Source organism: Recurvomyces mirabilis (genome assembly GCF_035927965.1).
Source record: "Recurvomyces mirabilis strain CCFEE 5264 chromosome Unknown scaffold_20, whole genome shotgun sequence".
NCBI classification, from domain to species: Eukaryota; Fungi; Ascomycota; class Dothideomycetes; order Mycosphaerellales; family Teratosphaeriaceae; genus Recurvomyces; species Recurvomyces mirabilis.
In genome coordinates, this window is record NW_027041954.1 from 334,713 (window position 1) to 354,753 (window position 20,041).

General features: G+C 53.0%; 8 protein-coding genes across 8 annotated transcripts; 5 read left to right on the forward strand and 3 right to left on the reverse strand.

The window, feature by feature from the left end:
- Positions 1-464: 464 nt before the first annotated feature.
- LTS14_007377 (uncharacterized protein) lies at positions 465-1,628 on the forward strand (the record flags this gene model as incomplete). The annotated part of the gene is made up of 3 exons (XM_064840069.1): positions 465-762; positions 821-1,452; positions 1,506-1,628. 3 exons carry the CDS (start codon positions 465-467, stop codon positions 1,626-1,628), a joined length of 1,053 nt encoding a protein of 350 aa, XP_064692390.1.
- An 890-nt stretch (positions 1,629-2,518) lies between these two features.
- On the forward strand, positions 2,519-4,340 carry LTS14_007378 (uncharacterized protein; the record flags this gene model as incomplete). Its single annotated transcript, XM_064840070.1, has 2 exons — positions 2,519-3,038; positions 3,292-4,340. The coding sequence occupies 2 exons, from the start codon at positions 2,519-2,521 to the stop codon at positions 4,338-4,340; spliced, it is 1,569 nt and encodes a 522-aa protein (XP_064692391.1).
- A 1,221-nt stretch (positions 4,341-5,561) lies between these two features.
- VCX1 (Vacuolar membrane antiporter with Ca2+/H+ and K+/H+ exchange) lies at positions 5,562-6,962 on the forward strand (the record flags this gene model as incomplete). The annotated part of the gene is made up of 2 exons (XM_064840071.1): positions 5,562-5,993; positions 6,048-6,962. 2 exons carry the CDS (start codon positions 5,562-5,564, stop codon positions 6,960-6,962), a joined length of 1,347 nt encoding a protein of 448 aa, XP_064692392.1.
- A 1,567-nt stretch (positions 6,963-8,529) lies between these two features.
- On the forward strand, positions 8,530-9,395 carry LTS14_007380 (uncharacterized protein; the record flags this gene model as incomplete). The annotated part of the gene is made up of 2 exons (XM_064840072.1): positions 8,530-9,310; positions 9,364-9,395. The coding sequence occupies 2 exons, from the start codon at positions 8,530-8,532 to the stop codon at positions 9,393-9,395; spliced, it is 813 nt and encodes a 270-aa protein (XP_064692393.1).
- Positions 9,396-9,927: 532 nt separating this feature from the next.
- Positions 9,928-11,233, reverse strand: POT1 (3-ketoacyl-CoA thiolase with broad chain length specificity; the record flags this gene model as incomplete). Its single annotated transcript, XM_064840073.1, has 2 exons — positions 9,928-10,395; positions 10,454-11,233. The coding sequence occupies 2 exons, from the start codon at positions 11,231-11,233 to the stop codon at positions 9,928-9,930; spliced, it is 1,248 nt and encodes a 415-aa protein (XP_064692394.1).
- Positions 11,234-13,287: 2,054 nt separating this feature from the next.
- LTS14_007382 (uncharacterized protein) lies at positions 13,288-14,248 on the reverse strand (the record flags this gene model as incomplete). The annotated part of the gene is made up of 2 exons (XM_064840074.1): positions 13,288-14,179; positions 14,244-14,248. 2 exons carry the CDS (start codon positions 14,246-14,248, stop codon positions 13,288-13,290), a joined length of 897 nt encoding a protein of 298 aa, XP_064692395.1.
- A 1,465-nt stretch (positions 14,249-15,713) lies between these two features.
- LTS14_007383 (uncharacterized protein) lies at positions 15,714-16,733 on the forward strand (the record flags this gene model as incomplete). Its single annotated transcript, XM_064840075.1, has 2 exons — positions 15,714-16,443; positions 16,495-16,733. 2 exons carry the CDS (start codon positions 15,714-15,716, stop codon positions 16,731-16,733), a joined length of 969 nt encoding a protein of 322 aa, XP_064692396.1.
- Positions 16,734-16,894: 161 nt separating this feature from the next.
- Positions 16,895-20,035, reverse strand: LTS14_007384 (uncharacterized protein; the record flags this gene model as incomplete). Its single annotated transcript, XM_064840076.1, has 1 exon — positions 16,895-20,035. The coding sequence occupies one exon, from the start codon at positions 20,033-20,035 to the stop codon at positions 16,895-16,897; it is 3,141 nt and encodes a 1,046-aa protein (XP_064692397.1).
- Between the last annotated feature and the right edge of the window lie 6 nt (positions 20,036-20,041).

Genomic DNA, 20,041 nt, shown 5'->3' on the forward strand with positions numbered 1-20,041 from the left:
CGTATCTAGCAGGGCGATTGCAGTTGACGAGGAAAATCACTTGTTGGAGAGGCATATTCATGCTTTCAGATGTCACATGCACCTTGACGATGGCGGTCTCTTCTATCATTGGCATTATCCAGTGCATCGCATGCCTGATACTTACGTTCACCTCATCCTGATCGTTTCATTATAGATGGCTGCTAAACATCAGTTCAGTGCTTATGGCATGTCATTGTGTGACATGAGGACAGATCTGCCGAGGGGTCTTGCCACTTGGTGATGCAATGTCGCCGAATGGAGAAGGTGGGCAACATTGACGGCATTAAGACCTAACACCGCCAATCGATCACAAAACAATCATATATTCCCACATAATTTCGTAGTGTTATAACAATACTGCACGAACCTCACAACTCTTGAAGATCACTCACATCAGATCAGCACCCCAACCACCATCAATCAACTCCATCACAATCGCGACCATGGCAGCAGTCGAATCCAAGTTCGATCCCAAGGACATGATGTTCCGCCACCTTGGCCCAACCGGCCTCAAAGTCTCCGTCCTCTCTCTCGGCGGCTGGCTCACATACGGCGGCACACAGAAGGGAAACATCGTGAAAGACTGCCTCGAAGCAGCATGGAACAATGGCATCAACTTCTTCGACACTGCTGAGGTGTACGCCAATGGACAGTGTGAGATTGAGATGGGGCAGGCATTGAAGGAGCTGGCGTGGCCCAGGGACGAGTATGTGCTTAGCACTAAGGTCTTCTTTGGCACTGGTAAGTTTGATTGGGTTGCGAGGTTCTGGGAAGTCTGTGTGTACTAATTATTCTATAGGTCGCAAGGAGCCCAATACCCGTGGTCTGAGCCGCAAGCACGTCGTCGAAGGTCTCAAGAGCTCTTTGGCTCGCCTTCAACAACCCTACGTCGACATCGTTCTCGCCCACAGGCCTGACGTTGGCACGCCGATGAAGGAGATCGTCGAGGGTTTCACCCAGACCATCCGCAACCTGAATCTCGCATACTACTGGGGTACCTCCGAATGGTCTGCCGTCCAAATCATGGAAGCCACCCAGATCGCGGAGAAGTACAACCTCATTGCTCCCATCGCCGAGCAGCCTCAATACAACGCCTTCCACCGCCAGCGTTTCGAGGTGGAGTATGCGCCTCTCTTCCAGCAGTTCCAGTACGGCACCACGATCTGGTCGCCTTTGGCATCTGGTCTGTTGACCGGCAAGTACAACGATGGTATCCCCGAGGACTCGCGATTTGCCAACAACAAGAGCTTCTTCGAGGGTACTATCAAGGGCCTGCAGAGCGAGGAGGGCCAAGCGAAGATTGCCAAGGTCCGTAAGCTTACGGAGATTGCTGAGAAGCTCGGTGGCAATGTTGCGCAGCTTGCTTTGGCATGGTGTGTGAAGAACGAGAATGTCAGCACGGTTATTCTTGGTGCTACCAAGGTTGCACAAGTAAGTCAAAAGACGTCTATAGTGATATTGGTCTGTTGCTAATTCATTCACAGATCGAAGACAATGTCAAGGCCATGAAGCTTGTGCCTCAGCTCACACCGGAGATCATGGCGGACATCGAGAAGATCCTCGACAACAAGCCAGCCGCTCCTTCGTCATTCGGTCGTGACAGGTAGATATGCCCTCGCGCATGAAGCTGCGTCACTGTGGCCAATGCTATGTCATGATGAGCAGAGAGCATTGGCTCACGACTCGCTAGGACTGCTACGCCACGGAAATGGCGAAGTAAGATATAGTATGTTGCATACAGTATACATGAACATGATGAAGCTGTGCCCGTTCGTGCTCCATTTCGATGTCCGTGGAGCAGACCATGGACAGGCAGAACTTACCTATGCGGCATGATATCGGTGGAACCGTTCAAGTCACGTGCAATTCACCATCTCACGCTACTGCAAGAAGCCTTCCCCGCGTGCTTCACCGTGGAGCAAGCTGGTCGAATCATCCTCCTCCTGCACTCTTCACCTTGCATAGAGTGCATGCATGAGCTCTCCTCCACCAGCCACCTCTGTTGCACCCTCGCCCTTGCGGCGACCGTGTGGAAAACCCATGATAGCAAGGCAGTATGGCAAGTAGATCTGTGCCTGCATCTTCGAATGCTTCTTTTCGTATCTCATCGAGTATCATCTACCTCACGATCTAGGCATCAGCGTCGCTTTCGCGCTTGTCGCAAGGTTGACCACTTCTCTCGTCTCAATCACATGCAGGTGTTAGACATACCGTGACCGCCTGCTCTCCGCGACAAAGAGACGGATGCGATTCGGGAAAGCACGACTGCGACACGCATGACGGCGACGAGAATCACCCGGTTCATGCGCGCGAGACAGACGGTGAAGAAAGCAAGGTCGTCGCTTTCCTCGTCTTGGTAGTCTTGGACTGTAATTGTGTATCGATCATATCAGCCTTGAATTTATTCGCATTCACTGCAAGCATTGCAATACAGTACTACATCGGACGACAGCAATATACTACCAAGGAGAGAGCGCGCATGATAGCACCAACCGAGATGACAGCCCGACAAGCCTACCTAGACTCCCACGCCAGTCTCAACGCAAGCATAGACGACTTTGATCTCCCCCAGAACTTCTCTCCAACCGTCCCCGAATATCCCTCCCACCACTCCGGCTTCCGATCCCACGGAGGCTCAGAATACAGCGAGCAAAGTTCACGGCGCTCCTACTCCCCACCCGCCTGGCGCAAAGCCGGGAGTTCGTGGTTCAAGCAACATGCGGGTAGTCTTTCACCTAGCAGGAGTGGTGTGAGGAGTAAAGAGGCTAGTCCGCAGTACCATGATGCGGTTGAGGAGGACGACGAGGGTGATGTGACTGCGTATCGGTTTGCGACGAATTTGCCTTTACCTGGGTCGCCTACAAAGGGGAGGAGTGTTAGTAATACGCCTGAGCCGGAGTCCGTAAATGCAGTGGATAGAGGTGGTGGCGCGCAGCAGCAGCCGCAGGGAGTGAATGCGCGAGAGCAGAGTGTGGAGACTGAGTCGCCTGAGGTGGAGACGCCTACACAGAGTAATTGTAAGTATCTTCTCTCTCCTCCTATGTTTCTATTTTCTCTTTAACATCTGAACAATCAACATGCATCGCCAACACCTACCCAAGCGCCGATCTCAGCATGTGTGTAGACTGACCAGAGCTCCAGACTTTCGCTTCTCGACACGACTAGATGTTGTACAGCGAACACAACCGATCGAAGATACCATCATCACCGTAAGAAAGGCATGGCATCAAATAGGAAGGTCGAAATGGCATACCCTTCTATACAGTATAGGGACACTACTTGCTTGGATGCTCGGCGTGCAATTACTGTCTACTCCCAGCAGTGGCCCAGTACCGGATCTGATCAAGGTAGCTGGATTGGCAAAAGCACTTGAACCAGCCATCTACTACTCCGAGCGAGGTCATACACAGATCGGCGAACTACAAGAGACTGGAGTGGCGGTCTGGGATCTTGGTGAAAGCGTGCGCAACACGAACATGACATCTGCACCGGTGATCGTGCACCAACTGGATGACCTTAGCGACAGCATCAAGACTCTCGCCGTCGAACTCACACGCTTCTTTGCTGGCGTCGACGGCGATATCGACAATATCCTCATCACAATGGAATGGGCGCAACGCGAGCTTACAGCTCTGTCAACCGTCCCACAATCAACCATCTCTAGTGTCTGGTCCAATACCCACAGTCTCTTAAGCCGCGTAGGCCTCATGAGCCAAGGCCAACTCGCTCAGTCCTTACTAGGACAAACACATCAACAACTCACCCGCTCCACGTTGGAAAGAGTCTTCAACGAGTACCTAAGTGTGCTTGAAGAAAGCATCAACAACGAACTCACGTACAGCATGCAGCTCTTCCAGCTGTTCGAGGCCATCGACAAGCAGTTCCTGAATCTGCAGCGGAGTGTGATACGTGAGCAGGACACGCAGGAGAGACTCGAGAACGACTTCCTCTCCTCTCTCTGGACAAAGGTGATAGGTGTCAACGCCAGCAAACTCCGCAAGTATGAGAAGAACAAAGATCTCCTCGCCTCGGTTCGTGATCGCACGGTGCGGAACAAACATGTTCTTGTGGATCATAACCAGCGCCTACGTCAGTTGCAGAGTAATCTGGAGACGCTGAGACGGAAATTAGTTTCTCCTTTGGTCAGGAGTCAGAACAGTTCGACGTTGTCTGTGGAGGAGCAGATCAAGGGGTTGGAGGGGACGTATAGTCAATTGAAGAGTTCCCGGGAGGTGCAGAGGAGGAAGATGATGGAGGTTGTCTATGGCGCGGGTGATAGGCGGCATGGGGTGCCTGGGCACATGATCGGGGAGGAGTGAGAGGACGCTTAGCTTTACGTTGGTGGGCAGTATTGGAGAATGGTGAGCTGAAGCGCCATATTGATTCGCGGTGCCAAGACCTGGATTCGAAGGCATGGTGGTATGGTCTTGGGACCAGGCATGGTCGGGTCCGAATGTGCATGTGGCTGTGGGCTTGGATTTGGCATGTATGGGTTGCGTTGGGTTGGTGCTTTGGATGTGAGATGGTTACGAGTTCTCAAGCTTGTTGGTGAGGATTGAGGTGATCGGAAAGGAAGTTCATAAGCAGTGGATATGCATACCTGGGCGGGATTGCTTGAAATTGCTTTGATTCGAAGGGCTTGTATATACTGCGATGCAATTGTCTGCTTTCACCTGAGCCCATCTCTGTACATACGATGTTGTTATCGTACCGCAACAACCGTCACTTTTCGTTTCCACCACGTGAAGAGGTTCATACTGTCATGACTCGCCACACCTATCCATGATCGCAGCATTCCAATCAAGAAATCCCTCTACCAAGCCATTCAATATCTCCGCCAAGTGTCTCGTGTCTCCGCCAAGGGGGGCTGTGCCTGCAGGACACGCCCGCGGCGCAACGTCATTGGCGCGCATTGACTTCAAGCTCCCTCTAGCTTTTGCGTGGCAGGTCGATGAGCTTCACGATTCTGCACTGCGCCTCGTTACTCCTCTTCCACTACCACCATCACTCGCTCGCCTGTACCACAATCACCCACTATACGACGGCAAATTGCAGCAAATCGGCCGAGGTCTCTGCTGCCCGAACAGCACTGATTGCGTCGGTACTACCCTCCACGCATCCAAGCTACTCAGTATCTGCTTGAGGGTACAACTACCTGTACGATCACCCGCCCAACATGAGTAAGTGCCTCAATTTCTCTATCACATCCCCCGGTCACGTTTCCGACCGCTATTCTATCGGTGTCTTGGCAAATGAGCAAATATTTCCCGCTGCTCATAGCCATCTACCTCATTACCTATCACCGCACCGCCATTGCCAATGTATGAGAGTTTCTTGGCGGAAGGTGTTGCACCGCTCCTCGTGTCCAAGTAGACCATCTACTACAGACATATATCACTCATCTACCTACTCGCTCTCCCGTAAGCCTGATCGCTGTTGTAAACACTCATCACTACACAGGCAACATCCGCAAACAGTTCCACAAGCTCGGCCGTAGCCAGAGCGGCAATTGGTCCCTTCGCCAAACCATTTCCAATACGATGGGTAAAGATGGGCCGAATGGTCGTCCCGCCGGAGACGGCGCTGACGACGAAAGACAACCTCTCATGACCACTGCACGCTCGAGCTTAGGAAACATGGGGTCGATCAGAGGCATGAGTGGGGGTGGTGAACAACCGCATCATCTATACGAAGACGATCGAGCTTGGGTGCGGTGGCCGATGAACTTCCTCCACCTATCGTGGTTGACTCTAACGAGCAATTATGTCAATGTACTGCTGCTATTTGTGCCGGCTGGCATCATCATTGGGATGCTGAAGCTCAACCCGACCGCCGTGTTCGTTGTCAACTTCTTGGCTATTGTGCCTCTGGCGGCGCTGTTGAGCTTTGCCACGGAAGAGCTTAGTGCAAAGCTTGGGCAGACTATTGGAGGGTTAATGAATGCGACGTTTGGGAATGCTGTGGAGCTTATTGTGAGTCCGAGGTCTCCCGCGTACTGTGGAAAATGTTGCTAACAAGTTCACCAGGTCTCTATCGTCGCTCTCCAAAAGGGCGAGATCCGTATCGTCCAATCCAGCATGCTTGGTTCCATCCTCTCCAACATCCTTCTCGTGCTCGGCTGCTGCTTCATCGCATCCGGCGCCCGACGATCCGAGAGCACATTCAACGAGACAGTCGCCTCGACCATGTCCTCCCTCATGGCAGTTGCGGCGACCTCCTTGATCATCCCTGCCACCCTCTACGCCTCGCTCACAAAGAGCCAATCCAGCACCGACACCAATATTCTCATCCTCTCCCGCGGAACCTCGATCATCCTCCTGATCCTCTACTGCCTCTACCTTTACTTCCAGCTCAAGACCCATGCCAAACTCTTCGATGGCGAGAACCAAGACGGTGGCGGTGAGGATGGCGAGGAAAAGGAGCCGGAGATCCTCGGACCCATCCCTGCCTCCGTCTGTCTCGTCCTCGTCACCGTCTTGGTGGCCGTCTGCGCCGAATACCTAGTCGACAGCATCGACTCCATCGTCCAAACCTCCGGCATCAGCAAGACGTTCATCGGTCTCGTCCTCCTGCCCATCGTCGGCAACGCGGCCGAACACGTCACAGCTTGCGTCGTAGCATATAAAGGCAAAATGGACCTCGCCATTGGCGTCGCCCTCGGCAGCTCGCTGCAGATCGCTCTCTTCGTCACCCCTTTCCTGGTCATGCTAGGCTGGGCCATCGGACAGGAGATGACGTTGCATTTCCAGGGTTTCGAGACGGTGGTGTTCTTCCTTTCCGTCTTGGTTGTCAATTATCTGATCCAAGACGGCAAGAGCAATTACCTTGAGGGCTGTATGTGCTTGGGCACGTATATCATCATTGCGTTGGCATTTTACGTGTACCCGGATGATGCGGGAGATATTGGGAGTATGGTAAAGGGGTTCTTCGCGAGGTCGTGATCTTGTTACCGTGGCAGTAAAGGCTCCCAGAAGCTATTCTTCTTTGTATTTCTAGTTTATCTTCTTATAGCTCGATATAACACGTCAAATCACGAACCTTTCCAACTACCTTACCATCTGGGCCCCCGCAAGCTGTCTATGTGAGTATGGTCATCCTTCCTACTGCACTAGCACAAGGCGGTCACTGGTTGGTCTGCATGATAGGCTTTGGCTTTTTGTCACCGTGATTACTCACGGAGGCTCTCGACGTACCTTCTCCGGGTGAAGGTCCAAGCTCCTCCATGTTTTGAGGATCTTGGCCACGCAGGCGTAATGCTCGATTACGATTGCTTTGGCTGATGCGGCAGAGGTCTTCTGGAAACGTTCTCCGTACGAAGGCTAGATCTGGAACTCCTTCTCACAGCTCGTTTCAATGTATCAGAATAACGAATAGGTCAGGCAAGGCCGTACTTCTCAAGAGCATATGCTTTGGGGCCTATTTGCTGTTCATTCGCTACACGTAGCAGCGTCCACACGGGCACAAGAGACGGGAAATTTTTCTCTCTTTCCGAGAATGATCATCCCGGAAGCTGACCTGAGCTTTGACCTAACGCTTATGGACGGGCGTACCTTCCTCTTTCGGTAATAGTGTAACGTACCTTCTTGGACGATTAGTCAAGCTAACAAGCTTTACGCTTGTGCAAGGTCGCTGACTTCGTAGTGTAAAGTAAGCGAGCTCCAAATGGGTGTCACTGTCGGCACGTGGCGCTGCAGATTTTCCCGCCAGTATACGATATGCATATTCATTACTTGAGACCACCCAGAAGCTCATCATGCTACGCCAGCCGATGTGGGCCGTTGAAATTTCTCCTGCCTTTGATCCGTTTGCAAGTAGATGCTAGGGCAATGATGCTGTTCTCACGGGCTGCATCGGGAGATCACGTCTCAAACCACGGCAGGCCGAACTCCCCGCACCACTTGATGACACAGCCGTACTTTTGAGTTGAGTGGCTTGCATCCTCTCTCGAACACTCCCGCTCACCTCCCTCGTGTCCGTTGAGCGGATAGCTCGAAGGATTCCTAGCAAAGATAGGAAGGTGCAGCGCTGTAGTCAGGCTATCCAGTGTTGCGGGCTCTCGCGAGCTTCCTCTCTCATTCCTGTGCCGCGGTTACTCCACTTAGCCTTCCAGGTTTCCTCTCTCCACATATCCAGGGCCGCGTACATAAGGTAACATCGCATGCCCCCCGCCGTCCCTTCCACCGGCCGTCCAATGCCGCTACGCACAATGGAGAATTCTGCACTGCTACACTGATCATGGTGGGAACGGCTTGCCGGTAGAGGATTGCGCTTTTCGCGTCCATCGACAGCACATCAGTCTACCGAATATCGGGCGGATTGCTTCGACTAGGCAGAGTTCAAAGGCTCCTGCCTTACTCAGAAAGATCTGGTGTTCACTACTGGCCTTCTATTTCTGACATCGTCTCATCAGTAAATATGGATAGCCGGGTGGACTATTAGGCCGCTGAACGACGATGCGAGGACGATTTCAACGTCGACACTTTTTTCTGTTCGCTCTGTTGCTCCTTCATGGCTTTACTTGAGATTGCTTGCTTCTCGAAGGAGAGTGCGATACTGGCATATGAAGCTGGAGCTGACCGGATCGAGCTTTGCGACAATAGGGATGCTGGCGGCACGACTCCTCCCTCGGGTTGGCTGGATGTCCTACGAGGACGGGTTGATATCCCTATATATGTTATGATCAGGTCGAGAGGTGGCAATTTCACTTACTCGGAAGTCGAGTTCGATGAGATGAAGGACAGTATCAGGGAATTGAAGTCACGGGCTGCAGGCTTTGTGTTTGGTATACTGGATCCTCAACGAAACATCGACATACCCAGGACTACAGAGTTGGTGAAGCTTGCGAGTCCACTACCCTGCACGTTCCACAAAGCCTTCGATGACACGCCAGATGTCTTCGCCGCATTGGGAGATGTCATCGACACTGGCTGCTCGTCTATACTATCATCTGGAGGAGCATCAAACGCCCTTGCCGGGCTTGGGACTCTAAAGCAATTGGTTCGCATGTCGGAACGGCGCATAACGATCATACCAGGAGGCAGCCTTCGAGCCAACAATGTCGCAATCATCCGTTCGTATACTAGAGCATCGATATTTCACTCGTCAGGCATACCGAAAGGAGCAAAGCAGCCTCATCCTGACGAGATCGAGAAGATGAAGACTTTGCTCAACGAGCATGATACCGCAGCACTACCACCTATCGACCCACCATCCCCGCCGATGTCGAGATCAAGTGATGACGAGGGCTCGATCTCGGATATGCTTAACAGCGCAGTGTCCATTGGCCCTGGTAAGACTGTCCCGTTCTTCCGAGTGAACAAGTACTGACTCCATTGTCATCAGATCCGAAAAGCAGGCAAGGCTCAGGAAGCTAGCATCGTCGAGCTGCCGGAAAGTGAGCTTTCTTCCGGACCTGGAAGAAACATTTGCCTACCGTAGCTCTAAAGCAGTCCGCAGTCCGGACTTAATGATACGTACTACGATCTAGCCGGCAGCGGACTCTGGATATATGCCACAGCTTGGGCCTAGTGCGTAGAGGTCTTTTACGACACGCTCAACGATGATGCGCTCCAGTACAATGGCAGGCATCAAACCGCGCTTGGCGAGGCAGATCATGGTACCGTAGTAACATCGAATTGACGAAAATTCGTAGCTTTGTCAGCGACCAAATCCGTGCTGCAGCTAGTCATGCACTATGCACGCCTAAGTGGCACTGCAAGCCACCACTAGTAAGATGATGCAGTACAGTAGTGTAAGCTGACTGGGCCAAGCTACACAAGCTATGTAACATTGTACCAAGGATCTATATCACACACAATCAAAATCCGTACCATGCCGCGACATCATGACGGCTATCGCGGCTTGTTACTGCATTTGAGCTATACACCGACAACCCACCCGAGCTCTCTACTCGCTTACCCACACTGCCGCCATCCCCATACCTGTGCCAACGCACATGGAGGTCACACCGAGCTTTTGCCCTCTCCGGCGTAGCTCGTACAGTAGAGTGCTGACTTGCCTCGCACCCGTACAGCCTAAAGGATGACCGAATGCAATGGCGCCGCCTTTAGGGTTGATTTTCTCCTGCGGGATCGCGAGCTCGTTTGCACACCACAGGCATTGCGAGGCGAAGGCTTCGTTGATCTCGTATATGTCGACGTCGTCTTTGGTGATGCCGGCCTTTTCCAGTGCGACAGGGATCGCTTTCCAGGGACCAATGCCCATGAGGAGCGGAGGCACGCCGACGACTGACGCTGCAACGTATTTGCCCAAGATTTTTTGACCCAGACGTTCGGCTGTACTGCGTTTCATCAGCAGGACTGCTGCCGCACCATCCGAGATCTGGGAGGCGTTGCCAGCGTGGATCGTGCCATCCTGAAGTAGCATGCATGGTTAGTGGGAAGCTTTCTATGGGACGGTACTCAAGGCTTACCTTGGCAAAAGCCGGCCTAATCTTTGCGATAGACTCAGTGGTCACTTCACGCACACCGTCGTCCATGGAGACAGTGATCTCCTTCTCCTCGTCGGTCTTTGGGTCGGTCCACTTGACGGTCAAAGGAGCGATCTCTTCGTCGAACAGGCCTTGCTTCTGGGCAGCTTTGGCCTTTGCATAGCTATCTACTGCAAACTTGTCTTGGTCTTCGCGGCTAATGTGTCTGTCCTTTGCCATCTGCTCGCTCAGTACACCCATGGGAACCTTACACTCAGCAGCCTTCTTGTGATTCTCCAAGAGCTCGCTGAACTCAGTGACAGCCTGTGGGCCGTATTGGGTGCTCATGGATTCAACACCCGCACCGATGCCAACCTCGATCATGCCAGCTTTGATAGCGTTGGCAATATCGACGCATGCTTGTAGTCCTGAACTACATTGCCTGTTCAGTGCTTTGACAGCTGTACCCTCTGAGAAGCCAGCAGCTAATGCAGCTGCTCTAAACTCGGTCGCACCGCCCCCTGGAGCGAGCACGTTGCCCACAGCGATGTCCTCGACCAGACTTGGATCAATGCCTGAGCGCTCTATCAAATTTTTGAAAGCGCCGTATAGTAGATCTGCTCCTGCTGTGTCCTTGAAACCACCTTTGCCGCCCTTGGTGATAGCTGTGCGCAATGCTGTAGTGACTACAACGTCGTCGGGGTGCTTCTCGAGTAGACGTGCTTTGCCGTTGGCTTTGAGATGAGCAGCGACTTGCGAAAGACGATCAGCGGCTGCCGCCATGTTTCCTGTCTGGATTGGATTTGTCATGTCTGATATGGATAAATAGATTGAAAAGTGTGGCAGCGAAGATAATAAGAAGAAATGGCTCCTACCTCGTCCTTGACAATGTCTTGCTCATCACATGGGAACTTTGTCTGATCACCGAGGCTCATGTGAAAGTGCAAGGGCCAAACATTTGGACTTGAGCCTCATTGACTTATCACATCACCTGGTCAGCTGATCTGAGAACACTACACTACCATATTATCGGCCCCCAAGTCGTGGCGCAAGATTGACACCTTGGTCGCACAATAATCGTCTCATCTAAAACGTCAGCAACATCGCCGATCAGCAATTCAATACATCTTGATCGAGTGTACTGGATGGTCTTGCCTCGCCGTGATACAACTCCGCTGCACGAGCGTTGGAAGAGCCCTCCCTTGGTAGGGCTCATGACGGAGATGGTTGTCAGACTGCGTCGACGGCGGACTTCCGGCATCGTGACCAGAAATGGGGCTTGCAGGCTGCAGCCGCTGAGTGCTGTTCTAGGGCTCAACGCCTGACCGTCAGCACTGAGGATGCCTCGCTTGTGCGACAGCCGCTGCTTTCGCTTCCCATCAGGGTTTCTCTCCAGGCTGAAGGAACGCTCTCGGGTCATTCGGACTGATCGATCAGACCCAAGCTCTCAAACAGCTCCTTCGCCTTCGCCTCGATCATCCATTGCAGCAATCTCGCTATTAAAGACCGTTTCGATGAGCAAGGTCACTACTGCATCACGGGAGGATTCTATGTCCCAGCTCACGATAGGTTCGACGAGCTCGCGCTCGCTTATTGATCCTTTGTGGGGCGAAGGATTTGATGGCCCGTACTTTGTACTCGAGGACATACCGATTGTAGACAGTGGCGTCCGCGAAACCGCTACCAAATTGAGTTAAGATGGGACCGACTTGGTAAGTCATCATGGAATGCGCCAGCCTTGTAAGATTCCTCTAGCGAGTCCTCTTTGGCTGGCTCGTCCGTCCCAGTGAGAAGTCTTGTCCGCTGCCTGTCCTTTTGCACTTGTCACTCATCTCTTTGCCGCCCGACAGGAAGATGAGAGGCTTACGGTCGCTACACCTGCGCCGCATGGCAGACACAGTTTATAGCTCATGCGATACTCACCAAACTTGCGTATCGGGCGACTGTGCCAATTTCCCAGTAGTCTGGGCACTCACCGTGTTCTTCATTGGCCCAGCGGCTGACTACTGAATCCCGTCGATCATTGTCAAAGTCAAGAGGAGGCCTGTACACTATAAGAAGGCAATCCGCGCTATTGCGCATTAAAGAAAGCATAGATTTCGATGATCCTGCGCGAACCATCGACTTTCCAGGCTCGCAATGCTCGGAGTCCGACCGCACACGCAGACATCAACTTTCCAAGGACATCCCCCTTTGGCTTTGTCGCATCGCTAGTGAGCTTTGATGCAAAGTTCGACACCACGATAATGTTCAATAGTAGAGAGCTTCCGGTCCCTACGGTGCCGAGCATCACCAGTTTAAACCAGGCACACGCAACCCTGCTGCATTGCTGGAACAGAATATGGAAGTCAGGCATCGCTGCGATACCTGGCCAGACGACCCAAGAGAAGCCAATCCTCGACTTCACGGAAAGGCGGGAGCTGTGTGGATGGCTTGAGAAATGGGAGAAGGCGTTCACCGAGTATCTCGCTACGGCTATGACCAGTATGGGTCAACAGGATCTTACGCAATGCCGTGTCCTCAAAGCAAATCACCTCGGATGTACCATATTGGCGTCAGGATATGAAGCTTGGCCGGAGAGAACGGTCATGTTTGAGGATGAATTTCGAGCCATCATCGAGCTTGCTGAAGCAGTCTTACAGGCTCGCGAGACAATCTCTCCGCAGAGTGCCAGTACTGCTTCTCCTGTAGAGCCAACACCACAGACGAGCGGTCTGGACGTTCACATGCCGTTAAGCATTGTGATCACACGATGTCAGCATGCGGCAATACGCGAGCGCGCCCATCGTCTGGCAGTACACAGTCGTGGCTCCTGATCTAAGCACTCCAGTGGCTTCTCAAGTCTCAGGATGAAGATATTGGTTACACCAGACATCAGTCTCTATTGGTGGCAGATCCACATCCAGAGAGTCTTGCTTCTGCTTCACTTCATCCCAGAGCTTGCCGAAGGTTATATCGCAGAAGTTGTCGTGGAAAGCAAGCTGAACAAGATACTGGCGCACTTCCTGCCAAGTACGAATGCGAAGGTCCGTCACCACTACGACAAGATGTCCGACAAACCACGATCGTTCCGGCATCATCGAGTGTGCTGTGTTGCCGCCCACAAACAGCAGCCACAGTAGAAGATGACTCTTGGTTCCGACTGCACCAATGAGATGGGTCAAAGAGGATTTTAGATCTCGGACCAGGGTATGCAGCATCAGTGTCGGGTCCGGGAAATAGCCGCTCAACGGCGTAAAGACATGTAAACAGCCAGCAAGTCTACAGCTCTGCGAAAGTCCTGGTATCGGAGAATCATTCGATGAGAATCTGCTCATCTGCAACAACTTCTCCAACACTGAGCACAGCCCGCTTAGCACTTTGGTGGCCTCGTTAGGTGTGCCGAAGTTGACGATGGAGGAGTAGTTGCGAGACAAACGCTGGACCTCATGCAGAACATTGGCCGTGGCGGTATCGACACCAAATTCTCTCAAATCCTTCTCACCTCCATCGTGGGTCAAGAGTGTGGCAGTGGTAGGATTCGTCAGCCATCCGAAGTCCCGATCCAGATCTCCATACGTAAGAGGCAGCAGCATTGGCTCATTGATTGAGACCATCATAATCCAGAATACAAGGTTGGCAACCATAGAGTTACTTGCTCTGATAGCATCCAGCCCGCCTCGCAGCTCAACCACACGTTTGAGGCCAGCCATATGTGCTTCGAGCACACGCATGTTACCACGATCATGCCTAACAGCGACAGTCAGAAACTATCGGTATCTTACAAACGAGTTACCCTCGTCAACTTGCTTACTCCATTGCTGCCAAACTTGCGATAGAGACCAGTGTGTGGTCATTCGTACCGACCACTGGATCCTGTATACGGACGTTGAGGGAACCGAGACACTTGCCGAGGAGCTGCCTCGTATGTACTGTATCATGCTTTCCAGCGAGATGCTGGCGATCGAGGCCACTGAGAAGGAGCACAACGTGAAACAGCAACTCATCATCACGAACAAAAGGCCACCATAGCTCTATCAGTGGCCGGCTGGCATAAAAAGGAAACGACCGAAAGGCAAAGTCCGAGAGATAATGGGACATGAGTGCGTTGACATCTGTACCTGATCCGGCTGTGGCAGGGTAAGCTTCGAACGGATCAAGACGACCACCAGAGATTGTGGCAGGTACAGTAAGCGGTTCGGCACTCCGTCCTACCCGTGTGGAAGCTTGTGGGACAGGCAATGTTCCTGTCGACAAGAGTATTGACGGAGGATGAGAGGCTGTTCTGAATGATTGGCCAAGCAGCTCGTTCCTTGAGACTTCTCGCTCGAATGCTGACGACGGCTGTGTGGTTGCGGATGATGATGGTAGTGCCGCGTGAGAGCCCGGACGACCTGCACCTCGCGCATGAAACCAGTTGTTCGTTAAGACTGCCGTCGATGGAGCCGAAGCCGAGGACTGAAACGTCGGCTCTCGGTCGTCGAAGTCACACGTCACAAGGTTTGTGAAGTGGCGTTCGCAGTTGTAGCAGAGTGGTCTACGTTCATCGCACTATAGCAGCTCACACGGTTAGCGCCAAGCGTAGCTCTGATAACAATACTCATGCAGCTTACCTTCACCTTCCGGGCTCGACACGTCCTACACCCTGCCTTGCTCTTCCTGTGAGACCGCCGTGGTATGGCACGGGACATAGCTCCCAAGGTGAAAGCCTCAGTTCTGTTGCCTTTCCGTGCCTTCTGACACTATCGCGTGGCAGAGAGCACTGGCGAAAGTATGCCAGTATGACGAGGTATCCCGAGCTCTTATTCGTAACTTCGGGTTCGTGTAGACATGCATACTGACCTTACCGTACTGAGCTAGAGGGAGCGGCTCTTCTGGGCACTCGTGTAGCATAGCTTGGTCCTCCTGCCGGATTTGGACATCACCTTCCACAGCTTTCAGGGCATGTGGCAAAAGAGTAGCCTGCATTTCAGTCAAGCCCATACAATGCCACCAGCTCGAAGACATTTGCTCCCATGCACTGACAGAGCGTATATACTCAATGTGGGGCTGGAGGTCAACAAGCTAGCACTAAGGATGCCTTCAAGAAGTATCGCGTCCAGTAGCTGAGGCTACTGAAAATTATAAGTACACATGTATAGTAAGACCTCCAGGCCATGTACAGAGTTCCACTAGCGAGCGTCTTGTGTCAAGCAGCATCTATTCTCAGGAGGACCTTGATTGACCACTGTGGCGATGGTAAGGCAGCATCATAAGGGTCGCCAGAATACTTACAACATTCCAGATGAAAGCAGCAGTTATTCACGAGGCTGGCGGGCCCGATGTCCTGAAGATCGAAGAGGTGCCTATACCCAAACCGCGACCCGGCTGGGTCCTCATCCGCATCAAAGCCTTCGGTCTCAACCGTTCCGAACTCTTCACCCGCCAAGGACACAGTCCGGGCGTCCAGTTCCCACGGATACTAGGCATTGAAGCTACAGGTCTCGTCGAAGAAGCACCTGGTGGCGAGTTTCAGAGAGGTGATGTAGTCGCCACCGCCATGGGAGGTATGGGTCGGTCCTTCAATGGGGGCTACGCAGAGTATACTTGCGTCGCAGCTGGCCAGATCCAGAAGCTGGAGACGAAACTTTCGTGGCATATTCTGGGTGGTTGTGGCGAAATGTTGCAGACGGCTTATGGGAGTTTGTTCAATGCTTTGCAGTTGAAGAAAGGTGAGACCTTGTTAGTGAGAGGTGGGACGACTAGTATTGGTCTTGCAGCTGCGGCGATCGCGAAGAGTCATGGTGTGAAGGTCATCTCAACTACGCGGAATTCGGCTCGTAACGAGTTGCTGAAGAAGTCCGGTGCGGACATCGTGGTCATTGATAGTGGTAAGGTGGCTGAGGAAGTCAAAAATCAGACGGATGGTGGCGTGAACAAAGTGCTGGAGCTCATCGGCACGACGACTTTGCTAGACTCGTTGCAGTGCGTCAAGCCGCATGGCATCGTCTGCATGACTGGTATGGTGGGAGACAGTAAGTTCAAGCTCGGCTTAGGGTGAAATTTAAACTAAGACTCTTCTCCAGGCTGGAATCTCAAAGATTTCTCACCCATGGACGCCATACCCACAAGCATATGCCTAACATCTTACGATGGTGGGCCCGATGCGTTCATTTCAACTCCCTTGCAAGAGCTAGTCAATCAAATTGAAGCCGGCACCCTTCCAGTCTCCATCGGCAAGACGTTCAAGCTCGACGATATCGTCGAAGCACATAGAACAATGGAGCAGAACAAGGCTGGCGGCAAGATCGTGGTGCTGACGTGACTAAGGGCCTCCGTGATCAGAGGTGGATTAAGAGATATATGCCTGACTGTCCGCTCTAATATCTTGTCAACGTATCTTACATATGCAGAATGGGTATCATAGCAACGACATAGCTTCTTACAGACAAAGGAAAACGTGCACCTTCCAGTCGTGAGCCTCGCTCAGCGCATTCGTCTCCTACTCACAAGCGCCTCTGTTCCACCACCCAGCTCAGCCCAAGCAGCAAGCACGTCCTCGCCCGCACTAGTGATACTCGCGCTCTCGGGTCCTCGCATGCCATGCCCGACAATCTTATCAAGTCGTGGCGGTGCCTTTCTACTCGACATCCCATGCTTCCTACTACTAGCTGGTGTGTTCGTCTGACCAGAAGCAGAGAGTGAAGTCAGATCCGTGTCTGGGGTGTACGCTCGGTTGCGCAGGCTGGCATTGTCGCTACTGTATGCCCCTTCGATCGTTGGCTTCTCAGAAGCAGGAGCAGGGAAGTTCATAGCCTCTGGTGTCCAAGGCGATATACTCGTCGCTGGTGAGGCAGTCAGCTGACTTGGTGAGAACTCCAGGGGTGTGAAGTCGAAGTGCGGGTGGAGATGATAGGGTGAGTGGGCTGTCTGGCCGCCTTGTCGCAAAGGGTGAGGCATGGCAGATTTGTGGCGCATTGCTAATGGCACTCCGGGCTCTGTCTCGGCTTCCAGATCTACATCGTACTGGCGCGAGAGTCGACGTCCATGGACAGAGTTGCGCCGCTCTTTCTTGTCATGCGAAGATGCATAAGCATCGTCCGCGTCCTGCTCACCCTCCTCCACTCCCTCCTCCACTCCCTCCTCTTCAGCGACAGGAGAAGGCGACCACACGGCGCTAACACGATAATCGCGTCGAGAAGGGTTGCGACTCCGGGAAGGTGGAGTAGGAAAGACACCGGCGTTACCAAACAGATTCTCCGACGCACTGCTTGAAGCCAAGAACTGTCTCAAGCTCTCATGGTGGTCCTCAATGTCCTCGAACTCTGGCGCAGGAGACGAATCTTCCGCAGAGACGGGCGAGTACGCGTCAAGCACCTTGCTCGGTGTAGGACTGTAGACACTGGGCATGAGCAATTCGAACTTCTGCGGTGGCCGCTTGCTATCCATTGCGGGTGTCTGTCCACGACTAGGCGGCTCCGGGAAGTTGTCGACGGTCGGACTGCTGACATCGGCCAAGAATTTATTCATCTTCAATGCTTTGTCTACATCCTCTTTCTTAATAGCACTGAGCTTCCTTCGTAGCTCATGGTCCACACACGGCTCTGCAGAATGGACTGTATTCACAATCTTGCTCCCAGGTCGGCTCTTGCTCGTCTTCTCCTCGCGCTGCTGCAGGATCTTCAACGCTGTCTGCTGCGCACTTTCACGTCTCCTGAGCAGAGCATCCTGTTCCCTCTTCAGCGCAAGCTGATAGCCCTCCGTGAAGCTGTTCTTCTGCATTGCGGCTCTCTTGTTGCGCATCAATTCCAACAAAATCATCTCTTCCTCACTCACAGCCATCAAGTGCGAACCATCAGTGGGAGCACTACTGACCGATTCGCCACTGTTGAACGTCTCGAAGTCCTGATGCGACATCTTTGTCGAGCGTCGCGCACGAGTGAGCTGGTCCTGGCCTGTCAATTGTCGCAAAGCTTGAGTTGTTGGGCTGGCGAGACTCGTCTGAGTGCTGCGCCTTGATTGAATTTGAGGCGGGCTCTGCGCCACCGTGGGCATGGCAGGAAGTGGTATGGATGCTGTGAGTCTGATCGGAATCGAACCCGAGGTCTGCATTGTCTGCACCGTGCTCGTGCTTGCTCGCCCAGCGTTCTCGGCTGGGAAGCTACGTTGTCTTTGCAAGTGTTGCCTTGAATTGCTGTGGTTAGTGCTGCCTGCAATGCTCATGGCACTCAAAGTCTCCATATCGATTCGTCCAGGACGAGGTGCACTTTCCTCCTCATCAGAGTCCGACATCGAGAGTGCGCTCTGCGATGGAAGGTCCAGCATTGCAAGCCTGCTTTCTCCTCCTGTCCTTCGCGGCATCTCCGACGATACGACGCTTGCTATGGTAGTGGCATCGGCATGGCCAGAATCTATGCTGCCCTTGCGTATATCAATCTGCCGCATGCGCTCCTGTATCCGCTCCTTGGCATGATGGATGGCGAGCAAGTTATCTTCGACCGGATCCTTAGACAACTTGCGATCCAGACGAGGCTGCTCACGATCTGATTTGATATGCCAGGGGCTGCCGAAGTCGACTGCAACATTGTGTGTCTCGGGTTCTTGCACGGGTTTCTGGCCGCTCTTGCCAGGGATCCGGACTTTCTGCTCCGGGACGTGTTCCTCTTCATCTGAGCTGATATCGAAACCATCAAACCAGTTCTGTATACCCTTGGGTGGACGTCGCACATTGACTTTAGCCGAGTCATAAATATCCTTCTCAAATACTTTGGGTCGTGTAGCTGGTGCAGCTGCGGGTGCTGGTCTCTTGAACGTTTCGTATCGGGCATTTTGTGCAGGCTTTCGAAGTTCCACGCGCACTGTGTCTGCAGGAGAGGGGAAGTCAGAGTCATCAGTAACGTCTGAACCAGCACGCGGCATCATCAGATTAGGAGCGGCCAAGGCATTACGTGAGCTCGACCTCGGTGGCGGGAAGAGCTGAGACAGATCCAGTCGCTTTATCTTCTTGCTCGGGCTCGACTTGAGCTTCAAGGATGATCCAGTGGGTTTGCGAGTGCTTTCGGGCGACGATGGCTTCTTCATTGCTGACTTCAGAGGTCTCCTGCCTAGATTGGGGTCGCTCGAGGTTTCGTGAATGGTCATTGGCGGAGGCTTGCGCAAACCCATATCGCGCACAGCTGAGGCCGAAGTCTGCTGCGTAACGTACAAAGGTTCCTTCGAACGATCATAATGTCCTTGACCGCTACCTGAGCTTGTCGTGCGAGGGTTGATGCTAGGCCGACCGGTAGGCTGGTAGACGCGCATGCTCAGTGTATCCTCTTGCCTCTTCTTATCCTGCTCCAGATTCGGCCAGACGTTCAATCTGCCCCTGGGATCCAACATCTCGTCCAGTAAAGACTGCGAGTCCTGCCGGATATCAGGTAACTGGAACTGCGGTCTCGCCGTCTTGTACTCGTCCTCCCCACCGTATTCGCGGCTATTCGGCTGCTGCGATCCCCTTCTTCCTAACCGCGTCTTCGCTCCTAGCAACAGTTCTGCTTTTTGCGGCAACGCCGTGTCGCCCAGTTGGAGGACATCGTCTGATGTTGTGGCTCCTCTGTCCTGCGCGGTACGTCTGGAGAAGCGCATCGTGCT